General features: G+C 41.3%; 2 protein-coding genes across 2 annotated transcripts in view; both read right to left on the reverse strand.

Annotated features, from left to right (window-relative positions):
- gtf3c3 (general transcription factor IIIC, polypeptide 3) overlaps positions 1 to 5576 on the reverse strand; it is a 14581-nt gene extending 9005 nt beyond the window's left edge. The window contains exons 1-7 of the mRNA XM_076303229.1: positions 5384 to 5576; positions 4958 to 5066; positions 4064 to 4353; positions 3581 to 3704; positions 3075 to 3266; positions 2772 to 2937; positions 2276 to 2423 (exon numbers count right to left, since the gene is read on the reverse strand). Of these exons, the coding sequence (XP_076159344.1) occupies positions 2276 to 2423; positions 2772 to 2937; positions 3075 to 3266; positions 3581 to 3704; positions 4064 to 4353; positions 4958 to 5066; positions 5384 to 5497 (1143 nt within the window). The 5' untranslated portion in view covers positions 5498 to 5576. The remainder of the gene's footprint in view (positions 1 to 2275; positions 2424 to 2771; positions 2938 to 3074; positions 3267 to 3580; positions 3705 to 4063; positions 4354 to 4957; positions 5067 to 5383) is intronic.
- A 2980-nt stretch (positions 5577 to 8556) lies between these two features.
- LOC143142381 (uncharacterized) overlaps positions 8557 to 23870 on the reverse strand; it is a 34936-nt gene continuing 19622 nt past the window's right edge. Inside the window, exons 3-4 of the mRNA XM_076303230.1 lie at positions 14300 to 14645; positions 8557 to 11747 (exon numbers count right to left, since the gene is read on the reverse strand). Coding sequence (XP_076159345.1) covers positions 9832 to 11747; positions 14300 to 14642 — 2259 coding nt within the window. The 5' untranslated portion in view covers positions 14643 to 14645 and the 3' untranslated portion in view covers positions 8557 to 9831. The remainder of the gene's footprint in view (positions 11748 to 14299; positions 14646 to 23870) is intronic.

The following is a 23870-nucleotide window of genomic DNA, read 5'->3' on the forward strand; positions in this document are numbered from 1 at the left end:
TACTGGAACTGTTTGTTTTAGAAGATTACTTACAGATGCCTCTATCAACTAGCAACTGAAATTCTAATAACAAAAAAGAATAAACCATACACTAACTAATTTTAACACATTGATTATAGTAAAACAATTAAAACTAAGAAACATGTTGGGAGCAATTACACACTTTTAATAAAAATGAACAAGTCACACCAATTACTTCTCTTATTCACTTCTTTACTCAGTCTGACTTTTCTTCTTAAAGCAGTGGTTTTTGAGCAAACGCCCCCCTGATCTTACTTTGATCCTCTGGCAACCCCCCCCCCCCCCCACACACACACACACAATTAAAAAAAAAAACTACACCCCCGGGTAGGCTATAGGCCACTCACGCTCATGCTATATTGCTTAAATAAAAAACGAGCCCATTTCTGTGCTGTTTTGGTTTCTTCTGGAATTATAAGAAAATGTCCCTATGAGCCTATTTTATTATTAAGCAGATCTAGCCCACTGTTAGAATCAATAGGAGACTGGTTGGGTAAAAAAAAACACTACCACATCAGCATTGGTTGTAATGATTTTCTTCTTTAAATCAATAGGAACATTAAATGTAGGCAACAAGACGTGTCATTTTATCATGGACAAAAATCAATCACAAAACAGATTCCGCGCGTGAGGCCTGTTTAGGCCTATATATATTTCGTATTTGATTAGCAACGGTCTTGTCGTGGACACTTCACTCAGAGCAGCTGCAGAACAACAGCGAGCGGGGCTGGGGGACGTGAGTCCGGACGTGTGCAGGCCCAAACTGCACTGTATGACCACTGAGCATAGATAAACAGTAAAATGTAGCTGGGACGGTAGAGGGGTTTGAAACCCATGAATGAAAAAATAGCCTATTTATTTCAGGTAGCCTATTTTTGCACCAAAAATATGTGAAAACCATGAAAGTTTAAAATGTAAAAAAAAAAAACCCAGCGCCCCCCTAAGTTGTACGACCGCCCCCGTTGAGAAACCCTACTTTAAAGCAACACCAAAGAGTTTTTTGTACCTTAAAATGTTTCCAAAATTGTTTCCGTGGTTCATCAACTCGTAACAGGGTGAACGGCACTTCTGCATTCGCTTCGCGGCCCTCTATCGGCTGTAACCGCACTATGTTTGCCAGTTCGGGTAGCGGGTTTGTAGTTCGATGGAATGAGACATAAGAAACTACAAATTTGACTTGCATGATGTCGCAATACATCGTACTTTCATAAAATCATGCAACATATTCTACCTTGTCTATGGACATCATTATTTGCAAAGCCGTTGCTGGATAAACAAATAGCGTGCGTGCGACAGAGGAAAAGTTCTTTAGTGTTGCTTTAAATGAACTTATTCTATTTGTCCTGAAGGACATTTTTCCTCTGCATATAACCCATCTGGGGGTAGTATAGACACACACACACACACACACACACACACACACACACACACACACACACACACACACACACACACACACACACACACACACTAGGGGCAGTGAGCTCACCAGGACCACACACAAACTAGGAGTACACATACACACCTGGAGCAATGGACAGCCCTTGCTCCAGTGCCCGGGGAGCAGTTGGGGGTTAGGTGCCTGTGGGGCATGTGGATGTGGGAGAGTGCTGCCAAAGATACTTTATCAACCGTCTCTGGTGCTGCTCAATCATAACCCCCACCCAAATCTTTCCAACCAGCCAGATCGAAGCGGCCACGCTTCAGTCACAAGTTCGATTCCCTAACCAGTAGGAAAATATTTGGGGAAAATATCTAATTGCGATTTTTCTGACAGATATTGCGTTTGTGATTTGCGATATGATTTTTGAATGTCAATGAATTGATTCAGTTCAGTATTCCAAATGTGTCATTCATTTGTGCCACCCCTGATTGGTGAGCACGCCCAGTGCACAAGAAGCACAGCACCCCCAACCGACTGTGAAGCTAGCCAATCAGAATTTCGGTGCCCCTCATGCATTTTGCGCACAGCCACCAACCAGAAGTGGCACAGTCAAGGTGGATGACATGAGTATAAAAGTCATAAATGTGACAAAATGTATAAAATATCTAAATATAAAAATAAATAAATGTAACACTGTGCAATGCGTGCATGATTACTTGTAGCTTTTGCGATATGGTAATTGCGTTGGTTCGTATTGCAATTGCGATAATTGTACAGCCCTACAAACCAGTAGGCCACGGGGAATGCCCCCTTTATCTCAAACCTCCCTCTCTCTCTCACTCCATCTGTTTTACCCCTCTCACTACTGACCTTCATTGCTTTGGTGTGCTGGTGGTTGGCGATGTAGAGTTCGGCCGCCATGTTGATGCACTCGTGAGTGACCAGCTCTGGGTGGCGCTTCAGGGCCTCCTCCATCACGCCGATGGCTGACGGCAGCTCACTGCTCTCATAATAGCTCCTGCGGGACAGTCATAAACCGGGGTTTGTATGAACAATGCTAAATTCACTTATTTCATCCTCAATAACACACCCACCCAAGCACTCGCACCCACCCAAGCACTCGCACGCACGCATGCACGCACGCACACACGCTCGCACGCACGCACGCACGCACGCACGCACGAACGCACACAGTCAAGTGACTGTGCAACTGGCAAACATACATTTTTTTTTTTACAATAAAACAAACATTCGCCTTATTACATGTGATTGCTGTGTGTATTATGGATGAATTATAGCAGAGTTCAATATATAAGCAAAGATTCTTTAGAACAGATGATGATGAACCATCTCTATAAGCTCTCACTTGGCCATGTCCTTTGACAGCTGCATGAAGTGCTCTCCATCGTGGGGTGGCAGCAGGTTGAGGATGCGGCGGTAGCCGTCCATGGCCTGCTTGTGTTCGCCCACCTGCTCGTACAGGCTGGAGCGCTCCCACAGGAAACGCACGTTCGTCGGGTCGTACTTGATAGCTGCAAGGGCGTTGGAACCAAAACAAAGGCATGATCGGTCATCACAGAATTAAAGTTTACTTGGGCTCCATCTGGCACATATTCCCATCTCCAGAGCTATGTGTCCTAGGGAAGGGTCATAGGCTCTAATTACTGACCTTTGGAGTAGCAGATGATGGCTTGCTTGATGTTATCCTGCTCCAGGGACATGTCGGCTAACTTGACCCACTCTTCACAATCGCTGGGATTGAGGTGCGCAGCTATCAGGCCAAACTGGAGGGCTTTCTCCATATCACCCTGGTCCTCATAGATCATGGCCATGGTGGAGAAGGGCTCATAAGCCAGGGGTGCTATGGTCAGAAAGACATGCTGAAGAAAGTCCTTGATTTCTAAGCTGTAATAATTATAACAACTCATTCTTCAAGAAATGTAGCACAGATCAACAATTCCAAAATGTCACGAGGAAACGTGCAAATAGCATAGTAAATCTAAAGAGGGGGCAATACAAAGTTCTGATTACAGTCAGTAGTGATGATTTTTCTCTTTCGAAAAATTACTAGATTGGATGATAAATACTGAGAGAAAAAGTGTCACCACCAACTGCCTCTGAAGCCCACCCTTTCTGAAACCTGCTACATAAATAACCCTAGGTCCTTGCACCCACCTTGTCGAATGATCTCCATGCACATTAGGATGGCATCTTCCTTGTCTCCGCGGGCATAGCGGATGTTGGCTTCACCCATGAGTCCTCGAAGAGCCCGTGGCAGTTTACTCCTATGGCGCTTCTCCTGTGCACCACACACAAAACCAAACACAAAAATGTGATCTCTATGGACAGCCCAGGCAACAAAAACAACCGAGAAGATGCACGTTTAGGAGAGTTTCAATTACACAGGAGGGAGGGGGACACTTCTGTTTTGTTTAAACGTCAACAGAAGTGTCGTTACCCAACATCGGTCAGAGCACCTTTAACTGACATTTACTTTATGAAGTCGAACATCATCCTAATTATTTCATATCAATAGTGTCAGTGGTTACTGAAGCTACTGTTTAGGTGACACACTTTTTGGGTAAAGGAGTAAAGTAGAAGGGGAAATTACTTGATAGAAAGTGAGAATGAAGAAATCAGTCTAAAGAACATTGTTACCTTCATCATCTTCTTATTCTCACGATTGAGTTCCATCTCCAGGGCAAACACATCCCCTGCTGTGATGCCGTCTGTCTCAGCATCGTCAGCATCTTCCTCCCCTTCTCCATCCTCGTTATCCTCTTTGTCTTTATTCAAGTCTTCCTCTGCATCATAGTCTTCATCATCATCATCATCATCATCCTCCTCCTCCTCCTCATCATCCTCCTCATCCTCCTCATAACCCCCTTCACCAAGCATGGAGGCAAAAGCCTGATGTACAGAGGGACTTATCCCCTCCTCTGTTTCACCTATTGGAGAAAGGCATATTAAGCAACTTGAGGGAAATCTTGCTAACATGCATGCAGTCAGACACACATTAATTTACATGACATGTACTGCATGCAATTCTGATCACCTGTAAGATAGCACTTCAAATGCAGAGGAAAATATGTAACACTTCACTTCACTTGGATAGTCCGCCCACAGAGACTAAAGATCATCAAGATTCATAGTCCATAGGTGTCCCTGTGCACAAACCTTCAGTTGAACAGGTGCAGGTGAGGCAGGTAAGTATAATCCAAGAGTGAAAGATCAAAAATCACCGCACACTGATCACTGTAAACTTAATATTTATTTTAGAACGAACAACTCTAAAATAAATATTACGTTTACAGTGATCAGTGTGCGGTGATTTTTGATCTTTCACTCTTGGATCATCAAGATTCATATTCAGTTTCTAAAATTGTTGTTGAATAATACTACTTAATCAAATTAAACAAATCCAATCTCCACTCTTAATCATGTTAACAGGGTGTCAACAGATAGTTTGTTGATAATATGATTCTTCTGAGCATCTGTAGTCTTTAGGCGGACTATACAAGTAAAGTGACAACATAGAACATTTTGACATACCGGTGCGCCGTTTACGTGTTTTTCGAACATCGCGCGATGTGCTTGGTGAGACATCCTCTCCATCGCCTGTTGCATCTTCACCATCACCGGATCCAGACTCCTGACTCCCCTGCAACGCCAATTATTCTTCTCTTCATTCTTTTATAAGTGCGTTAACGTTATCTGAATTCTTACCAATGCCAAAAGAGCCTAAACCTCTCCTGTTACATCAAGCAATGGTAAACCATGACTGTCTGACTGTTCCCCACCTCAACTTTGAAACATCACCCCACAAACAGGTTATGTAGCAAGCAATCTCTCCGAAAGTAGGCTATAACCTCATTGATAATACTAATACAAAATTAATTACTTTCTGTCCGACTTTTGAAGAACCACTGTTGACAGACAGCTGCTTAGCTCGTTCTCTCACGTCAGAGCAACTCCTACCTTTTTGCTCTCCTTCTCCTTCGCTTTCCGCTCTGATCTTCGTTTCTCAAATTCCTCGAATGAGATCTTTCCGTCTAAATAATCAATAAGTTCAGGGCTAAATTCCGACATCATGTACTATGCAAAAACGACATTATTCTTGTAACTTATTCACATGAGAATGCAAGTGTCCCCCCTCTTTTCTTGTTCTCTGATTTACCAGCACAATTGCAAGACTACGTGTGCCGTGAATACCGCCACCTAGTGCACTGGTGTAAGAAACTAGCTCGGAATTCTCTTGTAACTCCAGACTACCATCTGCTGTCTTGGAGATGCATAGCTTTTTAGCATGTGAGGTAAATGTTCTGCAGCGTGCACATCCTGCAGCTCAATAGGCCAATAACATATGTGCAGACTTCTATAAAGTTACATGATCAAATTAGCCCAATTTAGCCCTACACAGAGTGTGAATCACTGGCTGCCATTGTTGGTAAGTGATTTCAAAATGCATTTTCAAAGATTTTAAGTTTGAAGGAATCCTGTTTGAGTAGGCTATAGGTCTATGGACAAAATGTAGCCTATCTGGGTTTCAAATCAGATGTTTACACATCTTAACATGTGATGTGAGTGTTCAAGAAGTCATTCCATCTGATTTGGCAGTGCACATGTTGTGAAGAAGCAGGCTTTGTATCCCTAGGAGCCTATTAACTGAGTCTGTAGGCTAGGCCTATTTGAAACAACTTTCTAAAAATGCGACCGTCACTAGTGCTACACATGCATACACACACACACACACGCGACCACACACACACAAAAACACACTTTGACATACAATACAGCAATGTGTAATGACCGCACATCTATGTAAAGTATTTATTGCAAAGTATTCTGTTGTTACAGACTTGCCTTAGTGAAGGAGTGCGCACACATGTACACACACACACACACACACCTTTATTTGGATAGGATAGTAAAGTGTGACAGGAAGTAAACTTGTGGGAGAGAGTAGGCGTGTTCGTCTGTGCAGATCTGACTTGATGAGCTTTCCATTGTGTTTAACCCAGCATGCATCACATCAAGTCAGATCTGCACAGATCAGCATGAAGACGAACACACCTAGTGATGAAACGGGATCAGGAAATGACCGCAGGTCCGATTCGAATAGGGTGCCCGTGGGCACTTGGACACACACATGGTATGGACGCTGTACCCAGTTGTGCCACAGTGACCCATGCAGCACACACATGACGTACAAAAGCACACACACACACAAGGAGCTACTTCGGCCTACTTACAAATGATCTCAATGGTGCATTTTGCCCATGTTCAGGGTGGAAAGTAAAAAAGAAAGATTTGCATAAGACAAGTCAAATTGGTGTTTTTAAAAAGGAGGGATCATTGAGAATAAAGGAAAAAATATTTAAAAAAATCTTTGTATATTCCCACAAGGTGTTTGGGTGCTCTGAGAATTCAGACCCTGAAGGAATTTATTTTCTGTTCATTGCTTTTTGTGAGAGTGTTTCTACTTATTTTAATAAGGAAAATAAATCAAGAGCCTATGTTGAGTATAAATATGTTTTCTGAAGGCCTAAACAGAGCCCAGGCAAAAACTCCAATAAATCAACTTGATTTGATCAACTTTGAGGGACAGCTATAACCATGCAGGATCATCTACATGGTCCTACAGTACATGGTTTAGTTACTGCGCTGTGGGCTTGTGAACTTTGACAAAAAAAAAGAGGCCGAACAAAATCGACACCCCCCTCCCCCTGTAAAACTGGCTGTATCTTGGAAAGTATTGATCTTACATAAAAGTAATTTTACAGTGTGTCTCCTGGATAACAGAGGTACACCTGTTTTTTTTTCTTCAGAATGTTTTGAGACCTAAGTGCGTGGGCCCTAGTTGAATTGACAGAGAAGGACCCAATTGCCTTTGACTGTTTCAGAGTGGCTGGCCATGGGCATGCACAAACATGTCCTTAAAACAACCCTTAACGTTTGTTTTCAAAACTGTGCAACTCACCGAGTGGTTATTGGTAGTGATTATTAAAGGCACACTATGCAGGTTTTTTAGCTTAATATGCAAGTTTTTTAGCTTAATTTACCTTCATTTAACAGCTTCAGAGTCATTGGAATGGTTATATGACTTTTTTCGGGTTGAATGGTGGCCGTCTCGCTTATCCCTAGCACCTGTGAGCGGAAAAACCACCCTTGCAACTGTGGGCCAGCGGGCCGACGGCCTCAGTGTCAGGAAGTATAACGAGTGTAACGAATTGCTTTACTGCATTCAAATACACATACACACCAGGCACCGGCTAGAAAAAGGTAGCGATGGAGTTTTTCAGACATTCGTCATGACAAAGCCAGCGGAAAATAAGCAAAAACCGAGAAAACAGTAAGGAAATTGCCAATACTGCATAGTTTACCTTTAAAAACAAATATATCAGCACAATGTATAAATTCAATCTGTGTTATTTGATATTGTGTAACTAATTTTTCAGATACCTCACAATCGTGTATACCTAACCACTCGGTGAGTTGCACAGTTTTGAAAACGAACGTTAAGGGTTGTTTTAGGACATGTTTGAGTAGCCTACAGTATGCCTGCTGGCAGCCACACTGACTAGTCAAAGGCGATTCAAAACGAGTCAGAAAGGTAGAGAGGACCAATCGTCAAAATTTCGGTGTCCACCACTCTAGTTCATCCAAAACAAACCAGAAAAGGGACTCAAAGTGCTAAATACCGGAATTTTCCTTTAAGGGTTGTTTTAAGGACATGTTTGTGCATGCCTATAGACAGCCAGTCAAAGGCGATTCAAAACGAGTCAGAAAGTCGAGACAGGACCCATCTTCAAAATGTCGGTGTCCACCACTCTAGTTCATCCAAAACAAACCAGAAAAGGGACTCAAAGTGCTAAATACCGGAATTATCCTTTAATTTAGACATCAACACATTTTTTTCATTAAGCCTATCATTAATATTTTTGTAGATTTTTATGTGTAATTAAGTGTGTTAGAGTGTTGTAATTAAGTGTGTTAGAGTGTTTTAATGTGTAATTGTATTGTTTGGTGGGGTATAGGATTTGTTACATTCTGGGGAACAGGTGTCTTTGAGAGACATATTTCATAATTTATTTCCATAGCAGTTAGTAAGAGCTGCACTATCCTATTTTGAATATCCATGACTCAAAATGAAGGTTGTAATCCATTTACCTTTATTAAAAAATTAGGTTTGTAGAAACATTGAAAAGAGTTCAGTACTTGATTAAATGTTCAGCACCATTGTTACAAAATCATATTCATTGCATTTCCCTTCATCTCCATAGCACATATACAAATGTAGGCATTCAGTAGTAAAACAAATAAATTACAAAGAAGAATACAGACAGTAATATATTTGACATCTACATCTGTCTTAAATTGGCCATATACCATTCAGTCTTTCATAGGCTTTCAATTTCATTTGGGTTTTTTTTAGTTTTCATCATTGCTCCCATGTAATAAACATTACAAAAGTACAAAATGTAAAAACACATATACAGTTTCTATGTGTAGTCATTTTTTAGATTACCTTTCATAATTTTTACACACAATGAACCTTGAGGCAAGTTTGCAAACCACTTAATGCTATAGTTGCAGTAAGCATCTGTATGCTCAGGTTTGGTTCCATATAGACAGAAAGAGAAATATGTTTTTGAAAAGTCACGGATAAATATATTTTTTGTATGAATGCTATGAGATTTTTGAAATGTTACATGCATCACTGCAAACTGTCGTAAAATGAAGGCTGCCCATATGTAAAATGTTTATGAAATACCAATGGTTAAAACAAAACAAACAAACAAACAAAAACAGTCACAGAGAAAATCTAAAAAAATCTGATAAGCAGAAGTATGGTAAGTTTGTTTTAATATTCCAACAGAAAGATTACAGTACAAAAAAGACTAGAATGAATTTGCAGTTATCTAACAAGTGTTAAATGTTGCACTAATGGGGGTCACTTAAAATACAGTGTCTTCTGTTAATATTTTTACAGTCTTCCACTACAAGGTAAAATATCTACACACAGAAGTGTGCACAACTGATTATCTCACTACCTGGCATCATCTTTTGCTCCAAATCCAGCATCAACCCAAATAGTCTTACAATCAACTGATTCTCTTCAAACTAACATGATTGCCCTCGATTTAATTGAAATAATTTCTAACTGCACTGAAAGATTCATGTTGTAACTTCTATGTAAAATGCCCCTGAATGACTCAGAGCCCATATGTTTATTTAGTTGAAAGCATAATGTTTGCAAGTGTTTCATTATATAAACAGTGCAATTGCTGTTTTGGATTTAATGATGGCACATTCATTCAATCCATTTTAACATGACAATACTTTTCACTCCAAGGCTTCATACATTTATGTTGAAATTATCCTGCCAAATGTTTTATTCATTTATATAATTAATTAATTTATTTTTACATGGGGTACAATAAATATCCAGAGAAAGACGAATGGACATATTGTCCAGCATAAAGTCCTGCTGCTTGATCAGATGGAAGCTGAATATGTACTGTATCTCCTGTCTGTAGTGGCAGTACTGCACTTCCTGATGCTTGATCTAGGAAGCCCTTTTTGTATTCATCATAAGTGTACATTACTGGTTCATTGTTTCTGTACAGTGCAACCCAAACATTGGCTCCTTTACAATGAACGTGGTAGGCAAAGTAATAGATTCCGGGTACATTGCAGGTAAAGACACCTGTTTGTGGATTGTAGTTCTGACCGCCATTATACAAGATTTTGTTGAAGATGACTGGACTACCAACTGGAGGGAAAGGGTTGGTAAGCTGTGCTGTGAACGCTGGCATTTCAAGTCCATTCCTACCGATAAGGTCTGCTCCATTCTTCCCTTTCCCCTTCTGGCCTTGTTTCTTACCATCCAAACCCAATTCGGGTAGAATCTGTGTGATGTCTGGAGGCTGAGCAGGGGGGCCAGGAGGTCCTGGTGGGCCTGGTTGTCCTGGCTGTCCTGGCTGCCCAGGGAGGCCGCCACCTCCTGGTTTTCCTGGAGGTCCAACAGGTCCTGGCAAGCCTGGTTTTCCTTCACCAGGGTAACCTGGTTTGCCTGGACCCCCTGGTTCACCTCTGTGTCCTGGAAGGCCAGGGGGTCCGAGTGGTCCACCAGGGCCCATTAGACCTGGAATTCCTATGGGTCCTGGAAAACCTTTATCACCTGGGATTCCATTTTCACCCTTGGGTCCGGGCTTTCCTGGAATACCTGGAAGGCCAGGTAAACCTTTGTGTCCATTTTCTCCTTGTGGCCCAAGTGGTCCTGGGACACCTCTTGGTCCTGGTTGGCCTAATTCCCCTGGATATCCCGGCTTTCCTGGAAGGCCAGAAGGGCCTGGCTCACCTTTTGGGCCTGTAGGACCCTTTGGGCCTCCATTTCCACCCTCTCCTTTTAGTCCAGGGAAACCAATTCCACCAGGAGGTCCCATGTGTCCTGGAAGGCCTGGAGGTCCACTAGGTCCAGGTGGGCCAATCATCCCTGGAGCGCCACCATGACCCTTATCACCTTTTGGACCTGGTTGACCAGGTAGACCACCATGTCCTTTGTCACCTTTAGGACCTGGATATCCTGGTTTTCCAAAACCAGGTAACCCTGGTCCTCCAGGGAGGCCATGTGGACCAGGTTCCCCCTTACCACCAGGAAGTCCTGGTTTTCCAGGCAACCCATCTAGGCCAGGTTTCCCCATGCCAGGAAAACCAGGTGGTCCAGGTTCACCCCCTTCACCTGGTGGACCAGCCAGTCCTGGTTCTCCAGGGCCTCCTGGTTTTCCTGGTCCTCCTGGGACTCCTGGAAGACCATTTAACCCAGTTTTTCCCAAGCCTGGCAGACCTGCTGGCCCTGGTGGTCCAGGAGGGCCTGCTGGCCCTTTAAGTCCAGGCAATCCTGGAAGACCAATCCCTTTGTCTCCTTTTGGACCGGGAATTCCAGAAATTCCTGGTAGACCCTTGTGACCTGGTTCGCCACGACCCCCGGGCTGGCCCGGAAGTCCTTGTCCACCAGCTTTTCCTATACCCGGTAGGCCTGGAGGACCTGGAAGGCCTGGGGGCCCTGGCAATCCAATTGGTCCTTCTCCACCACCTGGGCCCAACTCTCCCTTTGGTCCAGGTTGTCCCATCCCTCCAGGTTTACCTGGCATGCCTGGCATTCCTGGTTTACCAATTCCGGGGTAGCCTTGTGGGCCAGGTGGGCCTGGCTTTCCTGGGGGGCCTGGCATGCCATGGCCTGGCTGCCCTGGAGGACCTGCTGGGCCAGGAGGTCCTGCTGGTCCTACAGGTCCAACATCACCTCCATTTCCTTTCTCACCTCTAGGAACAGTCTCACCTGTGGAAAATGGCAAGAAAACACTCTGTTACATTATTCCAATACAATTCTTTTGGTCTTTACATCTTTACACCTTTAATTTATATTGGGTATTTTAGCATGGCAAGTTCACTTTTAAAAGGGTATTTAAATGAGACCAAAGCTGTATACTCAATACAACCCTGCATACCACTACTGAACCCTTTGGCTGCTGTGTGAAATTCCGGTGATTAAATCCATTAAGAATGTTGTTTCGCAATCAGATACGTATTTCATGGCAGTGTACGCAAAGCATGCGTCTAGTGCTTACTATGTGCCTACGTGTTTTATGTGTTTTAACCAGTGATATTGTTCAATACAGCACCAAACCTCATCAGTAGCTTGCTTAGGGTTTCTACACATAAAACGAAGCACCAACAGGGCTCTACAGTGCGCCCATTTCACTCGCACATGCGAGTAAAAATGATGGCGTGCGAGTGCAAAAAAATATTTAGGTGCACTGGTGCGAATGACTTCTAACCATGTCAATGTTTGTCTACAAAATACACCGAAACATCGAGAAACTTTACTGGTGCAAACCATAGAATCACGTCGCGAATGCAGCATAAAAACTACACCTCCCATCAACGTTAGCAGTTTCGCGTTGTGACTCGCTAGTAGTCGCTTCTATCAAATCCAAGAGCGCGCAGAAAAAGCGGAAAGTTAGGCTACATTTATACATGGCCGGCTATTTTCATAAACGGACATTTCACCCTCTCCGTTTTCAAAAATAACATCATGCACACCTGTCAGTTTTCAGAGAAGTTTCCCTGTGTATATATGCCGTCAAGAGCATGCCAAACCTGTCGGTGGCAGTGTAAGGAGAAGCTCAATCCCACGTTAGCCAATCAGAATCCCGAAATTAGCAACAACAGAAACAAATCACTTCCTATTTCTCTTTTGAATGATATTTGCCAATGCAAACAGGCCTAAAGCGTTTGCACAAACGTAAAAATGTGTACCACCTTAATAGCATCCATAATCAGTAGCCAAACAAACTGTAAACATAGGGCACTCACATGACGTTAAGCATTTTCTGGCGCGTAATGTGACGTTTGAGAACCTAAAACCCCGTTTCTCCCAGTTGACACGACAACACATAACCGGCGTTATAATAAATCTCCACTTTGGCCGGAGTTTTTAGAAATAATAGTTTTCTGTGATAAAAACGGGGTTTTTGTGTAAATGAGAGGCCAAACCGCAGGGAAATATCTGCGTCTTCCCTTCGTGTAAACGGGGCCTTGGACTAGCCAGCCAAGATGCAAAGATTGAAGAAATCAGTTCTTCTATCCACCGAAGTCATCGCATATAGGAGGAACAGGATGAGATTCTGAGCAGTGAGAGAAGGAAAGGTAACCTAACATGCCTTTTAGCCCAGTTGACGTATTGGCTGCAATATGCAAAATATAGCTGTAGCGAACAGGCACAAAAGTAGCCTCCTGTAATACTCCCATTTTATTCAAAGGTAGAACGCTACTGACAACTCCAGGCTTCCACGCATGCTTGTGTGTTTACACCGAAGTGCAAAACGAAAGTAGGTCTAACGTTTGCCTACTGCCCCAATCAATGCAGATATTTCAAATAAAAAATAAAAGTATAATATACTGTATATATATATATATATATATATCCTTGATTAGCCTATGTTGGGTTTTGTGGAAGAGAATATGGACTGTTTTAGTAGTAGTATTAGGCAGTATGCAGTCAGATAGGTCACCATGGGCATAGCCTACATTTGGCAGGATACTTGATATACAGGCTAAATGCAAATATGTCAATGTATTATATTATTTTACATTAACAAAATGTAGGAAAATGGAACAGACTGAAAATAAAATAGGCACTGATCTTTAAAATCCTGTGTCCTGTAGCCTAAATGTTGTCAGTCATTCTTAATATTCAGGTAGGCAGGTTACAGGTAGGATTTGCAAGTTGTGAATAATATTTTTTGTAACTTTAAATTCTTATTTTGACTATGAAACTTATTTTGAATGATTATGATTATGATGTCTTTTCTTTTATATAACATCAGAAAACAAAAAATATATATTTTCAATGGATTTTGAAGTAATCTACCTGTATCTCAAAATTAGAATGTGCATCTTCAGACTCATTTTGCCAGATCGGGTCACACAAATATATTTCAATCTGAAAGGGAGACTACACCAGGCACATAACTGAAGCGCTCAGTTAGCATTGCTGCAACAAATAGCTTAACAACTAATTGTTAAAAAAATAAACTATTTTTTTGCTATACGCGAAAGGAGTGCTTACATTGTAGACCCAGGTAGCCCTGGTGTGAGAGTTGACTTTCTAGGCCTGTTTTCAATTGCTGGTGAAATACCACTAGTGAAATGTTCAAAAACTGTTCTTGGTCTTATAATCAAAGAATATGATGTATTGATATGAAATAGAAAATTCTATTATAAGACACAAATATAATATAGAATATGGACTAATGTCATGTGATAAATGAGTTAGTATAGAACTTGTTTCGTATAATCTCAGAAAAGAGTTCCAAAATGATCGGTCACCTTTTCCTTTTCCTTTTCCTTTGCCCATGGGAATTGGCATCTGCTGGTGGGGATCTTCTCTGTACTGTGGTAGGATGGGCATCTCGTTGCCATATGGGATGTGGTGCATGTCCTTGCCTAGGTATTGCTGTTGGGGATACGTCTCCTTGCCATGAGGCATATGAGGTATCTGTGGCATGGGCTGGTGCTGCTGGGGCAGGTGTTGCTGCGGCAGGTGTTGCTGCGGCAGTTGCTGCTGTGGCAGCTGCTTATGCCCGTAATACGCTCCCGCGTGGACATGGGTGACCACGTAAAACTGGCAAACCACAAACAGCAGGTGAGCTGAGGGCAGAGCCCCTGCCATGTCCTGAGGAGGGAAGAGGAGAGAGTATCAGTAAGAATAATCAATAATAGCGATAACACCAAGTTAGGTTCAATTGAACTATATCTGATTGGACAAGAGGCATTCCATGACTGGCAGTATCCCAGGACATCCCCAATTTGACTCCTCACTGCTAGAAATCACTCCACATTTTGCATTGAGTTGTCTGATGTTACATCTATCTATAAAGCAAGAAGCGTCTGTGTGTTTGTGGCACGCATATCTCTCTGACTTTTGTCAGACTGACCTAAGATTTAGTATGTGGCTCGCGCGTGGCACAAAGGTCTGCACTCTCGATTTTGAAGATTTTTGAATGCATATTTCAAAATATGCTTATTTACGTAGGACGTTTATCGCTGCACTGCACTGTTTCCAAGGGGACCAGTTTCAGGGGAGCTCCACGCCATGGATCGTGTACTGACAGCTCTCACTTTGATGATAGTCAGTCGCAATTTAAAAAACGGATTACTCGGGAACCGCTTGTGGGTTAAGATGCAAGATGATTATCATGTCTGACCTTAACAATAAAGACTCCCTGTATGCAGTTTGCTTGCATAAAATGATTAGGCGGATTTTGCAACAACACGCCAACAAACACGGGTGTGTAGTAACCACTCAAAATAAAAGTATGTGCAATAAACTGATGCTTCGAATAGCCCAGGCTACTTTGGACTTGAGACTTTGACTAAACAAACGACAATTCCGACTGCAAGGTCCCAAATTGAAACGAGCGATAGGCTAATGCCACATAGCTAGACAACAACAAGTGGCAGACTGAGCGATGTCACTTATGCTAAAGACTGTTTTTGAGTCACATCGTTGCAAATTTCAAACAATGATGCATCATTCCACAAAATGGTTTGTCTTCAGTATTAGGAAGTTATTCAGTAAGCTTAATACACATTTAGCCTGAACTCAAAACAGTTGTTGGGCTTATGTCATTCTTATCTGTAGAAATGTACACTATTAGAGGCCACATTAATTATAGGCTAATATATTATAATATTCAGTATTCATTATTGAATGCTTAGCTGGAATGATGTTTCCCTATCATCCTATTTTTAAAGCAGGCATACCTGTGGGTATGTAATTGGGCTACAGGTTTTCTTCAGGAATGGCATGTTTGAACGGGCACTGCACTAGTTCCATTAATTCGAAATGAAAGACCAGCGTTTTTCATACCATAAAGTTTGAGGTATTGAGTAAGAAAATGGAGTAGGGCAATTCTATTGTTCTATTCTATTCAATAGTGTTCTCCCCCGGTGCTCGTGGTTCAGTCCAACCAAAAGCTCAAAAAAGGAAAATTAGAAAATTGACGCATCATTTCAATTTTTAACTTCTGAACAGAAAACCGTAACTGTGCTCAATTGAAAATCAAAATATGCAACAATAACCCATTTACTGTGCCATCCTAAAGAATGGATAACGGATTTTTAAGCCTATTTTTATATTTTTTCATGTGAATTCTGCAAATAGAACATAGCACTGCAAAGCGGTACACGGACCTTGAAGCAGTTATTAGCTTCTACGCGGTGCAGCTCTGGAACCAACTGATGGATGACATCAAAAATCTAGTTTCAAATCTAGAATTAAAACCAAACTGTTCTCAGATGCTTTCTGCTAACAAATGCATATCCTTCTAATCAGACTACTCATCATTCCTTTTATTGTGTATGCCAAACCATGAGATACTGTGTGACTTTCACAAGTGGAATGCTGGTTGTGTGCCGAAGATAATCAAAGGTGGACAGAGGTTTTGTCCCAGTAATAACCTGTCCTGTAGAGAGACTGTCTGATGGTCAATGTTTTTTTGTTTTTTCAGGCTTTGTTTGGTTCAACAGGTCGCTAAATTGTTGACAAAGTTGTTAGCTGTGTTCCAGTAATCAGAAGTTGTTGTGCACACTCTGTACAGTTTGTAATGGCAATGTCATTTATAAAAGAATGTTACTAATCTTTTATCTCTCAATTAGAAAAAGGCTCGGAACAGTGTAACCGGAATGTAAAAACAATGTTTCTGCTCAGAATGAATCAAAATGAAAAGCATTCTGGTTTTAATCCCTGCTTTAAAATATGCAGTTGTATCACACAACACAATGGCAATTTAAATGTATTCAGAATACAGTTACACTGATCAGTTAATTTTAAATCATCAAAACATGTAGGCCCTGGCTTTTAAAACTCAAATTCAAATTCTGTTTTAACCAAAGGTGGCTCTTTCTCTTTCGCTCTCTTTTTTATAAAACCTCTCACAGAATGTAGAATGTAAAATTAGTTTTGTTGTATGCCAATAGGGCCTTTATCCAGCCAGCATGTTTTAGGCCAGTATAGGTTCTTGTTTCTTGACAGTGTTCTGCAAAAAGGCATGTAACTGCCCTTGTGGTATTGATCCTTTTCTTCTTCTTTTTTTACCTTGTTTGGGATTTGGTAGCCTTTTAACTTTTGTGCAGACAAAACATCTCTGTTGTAGGTTCTTTGACACAATGGCTGTGTCCAAAACGGGGGAAAAATGCTGCCTTTTAAGTAGGGCTGCACGATTATGGCCAAAATGATAATCACGATTATTTTGATCAATATTGAGATCACGATTATTTATCACGATTATTAATTAATTTTAGTGACAAAAATATTTTTTCCCTTAAACATATTGGACTTGCAATCTGGCTCACCCAAATTCTTCCCCTCACATTTACTCCCCAAAATTACAGCAAATATAGATTGACTGCCACTTCCAAACTTCCAGCTTGCTACTTTGTTAATATTTGGGGAAACGTTAACGGCAACACCGTAATTACAAAGTATTAAGAAATACTGTTAATTTGATGCTTTTTATTCATTTATAAATGGTGCACTGTCAATTTAAGACCCTTTGCCAGATCCACTCAAATAGCCTATGGCTAGTGCTGTGCCCACTCAGTTTGTAAATGGTCAGTAGCCTAATGGGAACTGTTGCCATTGCGCTCTCTCTCGTGCACGCTCAAATGCGTTCCCAATTAAATGGAGTAGCATAACGTAGTTATCTGCTGCAATGGAGATACTATGTATCTCGATGTAACAAGCTGTTTTGACATTGACATTGTAAACGTTCTTTAGGCCGGATTAAAGTGCGTGGCGGGCCGCAGTTTGGACACCCCTGGTTTAGTCATTCGTTGATATGTAAAACACTGACGTGTAGGCTACAATTTCATTATTGTTCACTCGTTTTGAGCAGGCTGTGTCTTGAAACGCATGTGCATTGTAGGTTGCACATGTAGCTTATAAAATACATGAATATAATTCACGGATCCCGTCGTTAGCTCAACTCTTATTATAGGCTATATCGGAGGAAGCAAACAAGGACTAAAAGTTAACGTAATAAAAAGGCATGTGTGGTTTGGTGTGATGTGTTTCACGGTATGAGTTGAGAGCCCTGCTTTGCTTAAGTTTTTGGTTAACTCCACTTGCCTGAAATCCGAAATATTTTCAAACAACGGATGATCCGTTTCAAGGGACAAGCTCTTGGCCTGCTGTGCCACACATTTGATTTTTGATCATCGTTTTTTTTGTATAGTCTAACTAGCCTACTAATAGTTAACATAATGCTACTAGTCCACAGTGCATCCAAACTGAGCATTGCATCAGGCTGAGCAGTGCAGGTTGTCATTGGTAGGCTGCATGCAGGCACATTGTTTTGTAGCGGAGTGTTCTATGGGTTGCCAGGTTGGTTCAATGGGTAGAGCACGCATTTTTAATATCGCTCGATCACTCAAATTTGATCGTGGGAAGCCAAAATCGTGATCGTGATTAAAATTCGATTAATTGTGCAGCCCTACTTTTAAGATATCTAACAGGGAAGCCAGGCATGTTTAAATCAAATATTTCTACGAAATGCTGCCTTCTAAAATACCTTTGTTTTGCCGAATTTTGAAGACAGTGTTGATGTAGGCCTATCCTTCATGCTGCCTTCAACGTCCAATTGTATTTTATTGTGAGGAGCTGTTGTTGCAGTCGAACGTTGGTATTCTGCTTTCTGGTATCTTGGCAACAGTGTTCTGTGTTGCTATCTTGCTAGTCTGTCCGAAACAAACTTTGAAGCTGGTACATTGATGCCTGCTACGCCAACTGACTCGTTAGAGAGCTTAAGGCAACAAGACAGCAGGCAGCTGTCTTACGTTTTGGACAGACCCAATTATATTAATAGTGTTTCATAGCACATAGGCGTATATACCAATCCATCCTCATTGTAAAGCAGGTTGTGGGTTGTTGTTGACTATGGGCCAAACTGTAGGCTACCGGCTAGTATTAGAGACAGGTGTCTATATGAACCAGGTCTTTAATTCCCTTTACATAAAACTTTTTCTCTGCAAAGATGGAAAAAATTATCGAATTAATTTTTTCAAACACACTGATTGTCTACCTATATGACTAGGCTATCTGATGACAATTACGGATCATCATTCATTTAGTGTTGAGATGTTGTTCATTGAGTGAGATACAGTAAGATCCAAATAGCTAGGATAGCCAGAACAGATTAAACAAGTTTTATTCAAATATGTAATTTACAAAGAGATTGTATCACACTGAAAACTCATGTTTTGTAACTAGCAACCTAGCCTATATCGGTCCTTTGTCAAATACAGTTGCATTATCAGCCCTGACCAAAACCGTTTAGGAATTATTTACATGTATGCAAAAGTGGAACGTGCCTAATGTTTAATTCTCCCTCCTTTTCAACACTAAGGAAACAGCATGAGAGAGCATGAACCATATAGTTTCAAATCATAGCCTAGGCCTTCTTCTTTCTCTTTATCGCCATGGCTGTACGCATATAAAGAATAACGTTCGCGAACCCTTTTGTTTTGTTGCCAGCATAAAAACAAGCTTACCATCGGCCTATCCGCAAATTTTAAACACAAGGGATGAATTGAACGAAGTCGGACATATAGGCATAGGCTAGTTCATATTGAAAAAAGTTATGCAATTTGGAGCTTTTCCCCACCGCAGTCTTTTAATGCCATCTAATCATAACATTAGCGTGCACAGTCTGCACCATGCTTAAGCCCAATACAAATCACACCAAAGATTCGCGACAAGATGAGCTGCAACATTCTATTAACCAACAACTTGGTACAACATTCTAAAACCTTGCAACTGTGCCTAGACATGGTGAATGCTTTGCGACGGCTTGCAACGACGTGCAAGATCTAATTCACACCGCTGGAACTCCTTTCTGCAATGGTTTAGTGTCATTGCGAATCTTTGGTGTGAATTGGGCTTTAAACAGACAATCTGACGGGTTTTAGAAGATTAAATACAACCCGAAACTAAAAAACAGACCAGACCTCTATTGGAGACCGGTCTTTAACCCAAACCTGTAGCCAAGCTAGGCGTTTAAAAGAGTCAGGCATCTATTTGGGACTCTGCTATTATTTGAAGTTTTACAGTACTATGATACATAGCTAGTTTCGCTATCACCAGACCAAGCTCAATCTTTTAAGATTGAACATTGGTCTGGGGAGTCTGCTATGTATTTTCTACTGCACAAAAGGTGTGATCAACGGGCATAGTTCAAATGACTCTGTACACAATTGTGGATAGTCATTCACCAATCTGACAAACGAACCGGGTGACATTTGCAGTGTGACGGGAAAACTCAAGGCAGGAAACTTCCTGGAAACTTGTCAACAAACGCATCGTAAAAGCCCCAATTTCCGCCGTGTACCGTGGGCGTAAGTAATAGAATCATGATAATTCAAAATAATTGAAGCTTATTTTAATTGGCTATTAATTGATAACAATTAAACAATTTTGACACAAGACCTATAATAAACAGCCCAGTAAAATACGCTGACACTACTGCATTGTTTCCAATGTATTTCATAACCCCCGTACAACCTACCTGTGGGTTAAACTGCCATACATCCAAAACATTTGTTGGGACTAAAGAGAATTAAGTCTGCTACAATTATTTAACTAAAGGACGTTGTGAATGCTTCAAATAGGCTAAGCTGTCAAAAAGGGCCGTCTTATTCTTACAGACTAATATACAAATGAATTTGCAAAAAAAGCGGGACAGGCATAATTTTCTCTTTAAAAATACTCATGGTTAGTGGTCGGGTTAAAAACTAGCATCGGGTCTATCGGATATCCTAATATTTGAAACATTTTAAGTATTTTTCATATAGTAGTGTTGATTCCCAAGTGCCACCCCAATAAAAAGCTTGGACCCAGCTGGCCACCCCTATAAAATAATCCTGGCTCTGTCCCTGCGTGAAATATTTGTTGACATAAGCCCCTTTCAGACATACAATGAAATCTGGACATTATCTGCTCCGTCCGGATGTCAAGCGGGTGAATGTAGCCTATGTCTGAACACAAAAGGGTAAGACCAGGGTTTCCGTTGTCCGGTAGCAAGCATCTGTCGTGGCATTTACTCAGTTACGAGATGTCCCAGGTCCAGAAGAGGATACATTCCAGACGGGCTATAAAGACGACACGTACATGGATGTCAAAGTGACCAATTAAAGCGACCGCTCCATTCAAGCTTTCAAAAAAGCCAGGGAACGCTATGTTCAACATATGATAGATGCCTTGCAAGATCGGTTCCCCGAGGATTACATGGATCTACTTCACTGCCTCAATGGCCTTCTGAACCTCTCTAGATATCCGCAGACACAGAGTGGTATATAGGAGCTGTTAATGTATTTTAGCCTTATATACAGGCCTATTTATAATAGGCACAGCATTCTTTTGTAGGCCAATAATTCTAATATAGTTCTCACCTATTATATTATAGCTCTTCAAGAATATGCAGAACCAACGATAAGAAGGATTATTTGCCATTTTACAAGCACTGAGTCTGCGGACACCATCCTCTTATCGATGCCGTAAGTCTGCAATGAGATGCCCTCGCTGTCATGACAGCGCTCCGTGGCTATGGAGGATTGCATTTCTCCACAGCCTGCAAAGTCCTTATGTGACCCTGCAAGGCGAAACCAGTCGTTTTTGGTAAAATTTACAAAATTAAGTTAATGTGCTCACATGAACAGCCATTGACTAAGCTGTCCAACGATATGTATATCGAGGGTATTGCAAAAAGTATCGCTAAGATAACCGCATCCAAAGTTGACATGGTTCTCCTGTCATGATATGCCAGAAGAGGAGAAAATCACCTTTTTAAGTAAATTGTCACGTGCGATAGTGTGAGGACACAGCTACTATTAGCCTTACGGTAGTGTGACTTTTGAAGCGGATGACTGACTATGTCCAGTTTTATCAACCGAGTGAGTGTCTTTTTCTGCCCCCTAGTTAATACCAGGGACAGTCATAAGGTGTCACTATAGAATATAATTAATGTATTTCGGGGGAAGGGGAGAAGAAGTTCTGTGTACCGTATTTTCCGGACTATAAGTCGCACTTTTTTTCATAGTTTGGCTGGTCCTGCGACTTATAGTCAGGTGCGACTTATATATGAAAAAAATTATATAATTGAACATGTTTTTAAATGTTAATTTATATTAACTGACATGAACCCTACATGAAACATTATCGTCTACAGCCTTGAGAGAGCGCTCTCAAATGCACAAGTCGTGAAACACACGTGCATACTTAAATCCTCAAATTACTGCCGGGATTCTATTTATAGCTGGGCCTCAGATTCGGACAAATAAAAGCCAGTATAATTTTGTTTCAATTTAACTCATAAAATAGCTCTTCTTAATAATTTATATTGTTGGTTGGTTTAATATTGTTGCCAACAAAGTCATTGTCCTACACCATGAGTCTCCAACACATTGCTCTCAAGCTACCAGTAGCACGCAGCCCCAGGTTAACCTACATTTAAACACAATTGTTGCTGCCAGGCATCAGCCTACGAATTTTATCAAAAGTAAATCATGCATAATTTAAAAAATAACTAAATTTAGGCTATCTTAAACCTCTTTGGCTATACGGAATAAGGTTTCCCTTGCAGCACAGCACACGTTCCATGAATGAATGAATGAATGAATGAAAGCGGATGCCTTATCTCGCAATAAGCGAGATCCCGACACTCTTTCATACATGAAACTTAATAGTGACCCAATTCCATTGATAGCCTACCGGTATGCTGCTCCAAACGAAAAGTATAGGCCTATGTCTCACAGTAAAACGCAAGAAATGAAGGCCTATAGCTGACTCGAAGGCTACAAGCCATGGTCCAAATAAAGGTGCTGTGCTTTGCCCAGCCATAAATTCAGGATTCACGATAGTCTGTCCCCTAAACATTCCTCACCCGTTATCTGGACATGCATGAAAACATTTGAAAACAAAACTCACTGTCATGTAGGCTAATATTTGATCGCTGTTTTGCTACTAATTATCTTTCACGTGAATACGCACAGAAAGTGAAAGTAGGCCTATGCGCTCCGTGTCTGTAGCTGTCTGTTCACGTCCGCAATCGATTATAACGTTCCTCAAATGGAGAACACGTCCATGTTCTCTCGCGTTATATTATAGGCTGTCATGCTTCTGTGTTTGCGCTTCCTGATCGCTAAACGTTTGTTTTCCTTTCCTGTCGATAGCGGTTGATGTAGAAGCACGTAATAGGCTATAATAATTTGACTTTAGCGGTGACAAATCCTGCTGAGAGAGAGAGAGAGCAAAGAGAGAGAGGCACCCCCAAAGTGGTCCTGCGCGCGCGTGTGTGTCTCTGCATGGGGTTCAATTGAAGTCAGAGTTGGTCCGCTATCAGGCCGCTCCATTATTAGATTAACGTCAGACAGCGCTGTAAAATGTGTGGGAATTTCTCGCATTATAATGGCTAGCGTTGCGGGACTTTTATTAGTATGCTCAATACTTAGTAATAATTTATGCGCAATCCCGCACTGAAATTTAGGCTCTGGTTTTAAATGTGCATCTTTTTTTCTCTCGCTCTCTCGGCGAGCATTTGTTCTGCTGCCAGCTTGTGCCAATACGCTATATTGTCCAAAATGCTTGATTTCATTGCATTCTCCACATTTTTAGCTAAAATTTCATGTACCACATCAGCATTTTTGTTCAGTGAATCTTTTGTAAATTGCTTTACAATAGCGTCGGGCACTTGTCAGCAGCCTTCGACCTGCCTCTTGCCACTATTCACTCCTTCGTCTTCAAGATTCCCTGTAGAATTCTCAATATTTTTGGCCTCAATGTGTTCAGTTACATAGTCTGTCTGTTCTTAGTCTTGGATTTTGTGAAATAAATTTCTAAATATCA

Source organism: Alosa pseudoharengus, unplaced genomic scaffold (assembly GCF_046254945.1).
Source record: "Alosa pseudoharengus isolate Yale_2024_CS ecotype anadromous, Long Island Sound unplaced genomic scaffold, YU_APseudo_1.1 YU_APseudo_1.1_scf_24, whole genome shotgun sequence".
NCBI lineage: Eukaryota > Metazoa > Chordata > Actinopteri > Clupeiformes > Clupeidae > Alosa > Alosa pseudoharengus.